The following is a 2,817-nucleotide window of genomic DNA, read 5'->3' on the forward strand; positions in this document are numbered from 1 at the left end:
AAGGGGGGTTGGAAGAGATCGGCGAGGCGAGCGGCTGCTTTGCGACCTGCCTCGCCCCCACCACAGGGGACGGGAGGGCGGGAAAAGGCTTGGCGCCCTCACCGGCAAGGCCCGGCGGCTACAAGCCGCTCAGGCCTTGCTTCGGAGGGGGGGGAAGGGGCAAGGCCCGGCTTCGGAGTCGCTGTGTGGGGGGAGAGAATGGCGCTACGGAGCCGGGGGGAGGAGCTGGGGGGAAATCGCCCCCTGAGCCGGGTGGTGGTGGAGGAGACGGGGGAACTGGCAGGAGGGGGGGGAGCTTACCTGTTCCTGCTGCTTCCTTCTCCGCCTGCTCTGCCCGCCCCCCCCTGCGAATTTCGCGGGTCCCCTTTCTTGTCAACTCTAATTCCATAATCTGAGTTTCCCACATAGATAACATAGGTTCTATCAGTTGTTTCCAAGAGTTTATATAAAAGGCATTACAATAAAGGGCAACCAATATTTTCTGGAGTAAATGCAGTCTTCAACCCTGTTTTAAGCCCAGTCTCAGGCTTCAAGCAAATGAACACTCAGTTCTGATCTCAAAACAGACCCTGCTAGAGACTCCAGTAAAATTATGCAACGTTTTGTCTGCAAATGGTCCCATACATAAGCCCCACTGAAAAGAATGGAGTTTGTGCAAGAGAATTTCTCATCAGATTGTACCTACAGTTTTATACTCAAGAGTACTAATCTGCAGGACTAACATGTAGTAGATTAATTGAGGCACTGAGGTATAGCAGTTTAGTGCTTTGGAATTTAATGTTTATAATCTTTTTTTAAAAAAAATACAGATAGTCACATTATTATTATATCACAGTGCAGACCTATACTTATTTAATCAGAAGCCAGTCTCATTTTGTTCAATAGGGCTTATTCCCAGATAATTGTTTCTAGTGTTGCAGCCATAATATATGTATACTTCCAAGAGACAATGGGATCCTTGTAATCTCAATTATTAATATTAATTCTTTTCTTAGTAATATGCAAGTATGTTCTATTCTGCTATCTATCAAGCTGTCATAAATCATATGAAAAATATTAGGTACAAAACTTCAGGGAAAGAAAATTAACAAGCAGGTTTGTATATTATTTGCCATGTTTCTAAGAAACAAAAAGGAGAGGAAATAGCATAGTTGTAGGTGTCCTTGGGAATGTGGTGGTGGACACGGGGAACTTTTGTCAGGTAATCCATGCTGGCTTGGCCACCACCCACCATTCTTTCATTACTAAGACCAGGATGCTGCCTGCCTTTTTTTTGTTGCAATGGGGTGGTAGATTTCTGTTGGAGAAATAGTTCCTCTGCTTTTAAATGTAATCAAAACAATCACGAGATTCCAATAACCAATAGATCCTCATTGCTGATCTTGTGTATTTTGCCTGATCTGTCTTTCTCTGTTACTGATGATAAAAGTGAACAGATGACACCACAAGTGATACCGTCTAGTAGGGGAACGAGCATTTGCTTCCACATTCACTTAGTCTGCAGTGTTGCCTCTCTATATGCCAAACAATACATCCTTGATGAAAAATGTTGATTTGGATATAAACCAGTATTTTGCTCAGACCTATTATAAATATTACATCCTGTCAACTTAATAAATGGAATTTGGTGCACTTGTGTCTGAACAGACTTACAAGATTCTAAGCAAACGGGGTGGGGGGGGGTTGTCCAGCATGATAAAAGTTTAAAAAAAGGGGGGGGGGGGGGGCTTTGACAATGTCTAGATATCTGCTACATCACAATAGTAAAACTGTGATTTAAGATTCCTGTAACTAAACACACAAGCAGTGGTGTGTGCCCAAAATTTACTGTTAAAACATAGACTAGGATAGCTCCCATTTAAATAAGTGGGGCAACCCTGAGGCACATAGTCTGTTTCTCAGTAGCAATTCTGAGCAAGGTGGGGGTTTTTCTTCAAAATGGAGGGGAAATGGTTTGAACAACTTGCATTTCCCCCCCTTGTTTCAGATTCCAAGTGGCGGCCTCACTGAAATCTACCGAAAACCTGTCTCCCCTGGACATATCACCTCTATAGCTGATTGGCTGGTTTCTATTGGCCTCCCAATGTACTCAAGTTCCCTCGTGGCAGCAGGAGTTAATGACCTAAGCAAAGTGCCTTCTCTGTCACCAACTTGCCTTCAGGAGGCTGGCATCAGAGAAGAGAGGCACATCAGCAAACTTCTTGCAGCAGCAAGAGTCTTCAATTCTGAGACTATGTAACGTGGCCCTGGAATGCAGCATCTGCCTCCTGAAGAATCTACAGTTCCTTCAGTATCCATTTCATCTATGATTTCTTCAGAGGACCAAGCAAAACAGGTTCCTAAGGAAGAATGAATCTCTTATCTTTTGGTCATGCATAAAGGAGAATAGAAGCAGCTGTCAACTGAGGGGGAACTCCCTAATTCCAACCCTCCCTTCTCGAACAGAAGACACGAGAAATTATTCTAGTTCCTTAAAAGACTCTGGGCCTGATGGGATTGTCTGTGTCGGCTGCAAAAAAAGAGATCATTCTACGTACTCAAAAATATTTAAAAACTAGACCATCTAAACCCTAGGAATTAGGAAAGGATGGTGGAGGGAAGAGAATACTGTTAGGACTCAGGATGCTTGGGGTTACCTCACTGGTAAAAAAGGTAATTCACTGATCGCCATTCATGGTTACAGTCCTAAATCTACAGACAAGTAAGTACGTCCTAGAGGAAGTGAGGACCCCTCCATGAGCAGACACACCCATGGATGTATTAACCGGGGCTCTCCACGTACCCTTTTCATTCTGGCAATCAGATGTACAAAAAATA

The 2,817-nt window shown here is 43.9% G+C and overlaps 1 protein-coding gene across 1 annotated transcript in view; it reads left to right on the forward strand.

Annotated features, from left to right (window-relative positions):
- Positions 1 to 2,811, forward strand: part of SASH1 (SAM and SH3 domain containing 1) — a 286,676-nt gene extending 283,865 nt beyond the window's left edge. The window contains exon 20 of the mRNA XM_015426581.1: positions 1,988 to 2,811. Coding sequence (XP_015282067.1) covers positions 1,988 to 2,239 — 252 coding nt within the window. The 3' untranslated portion in view covers positions 2,240 to 2,811. The remainder of the gene's footprint in view (positions 1 to 1,987) is intronic.
- Positions 2,812 to 2,817: the final 6 nt, after the last annotated feature.

Source organism: Gekko japonicus, unplaced genomic scaffold (assembly GCF_001447785.1).
Source record: "Gekko japonicus isolate JY-2015 unplaced genomic scaffold, Gekko_japonicus_V1.1 scaffold1536, whole genome shotgun sequence".
In the NCBI taxonomy this organism is placed as follows: domain Eukaryota; kingdom Metazoa; phylum Chordata; class Lepidosauria; order Squamata; family Gekkonidae; genus Gekko; species Gekko japonicus.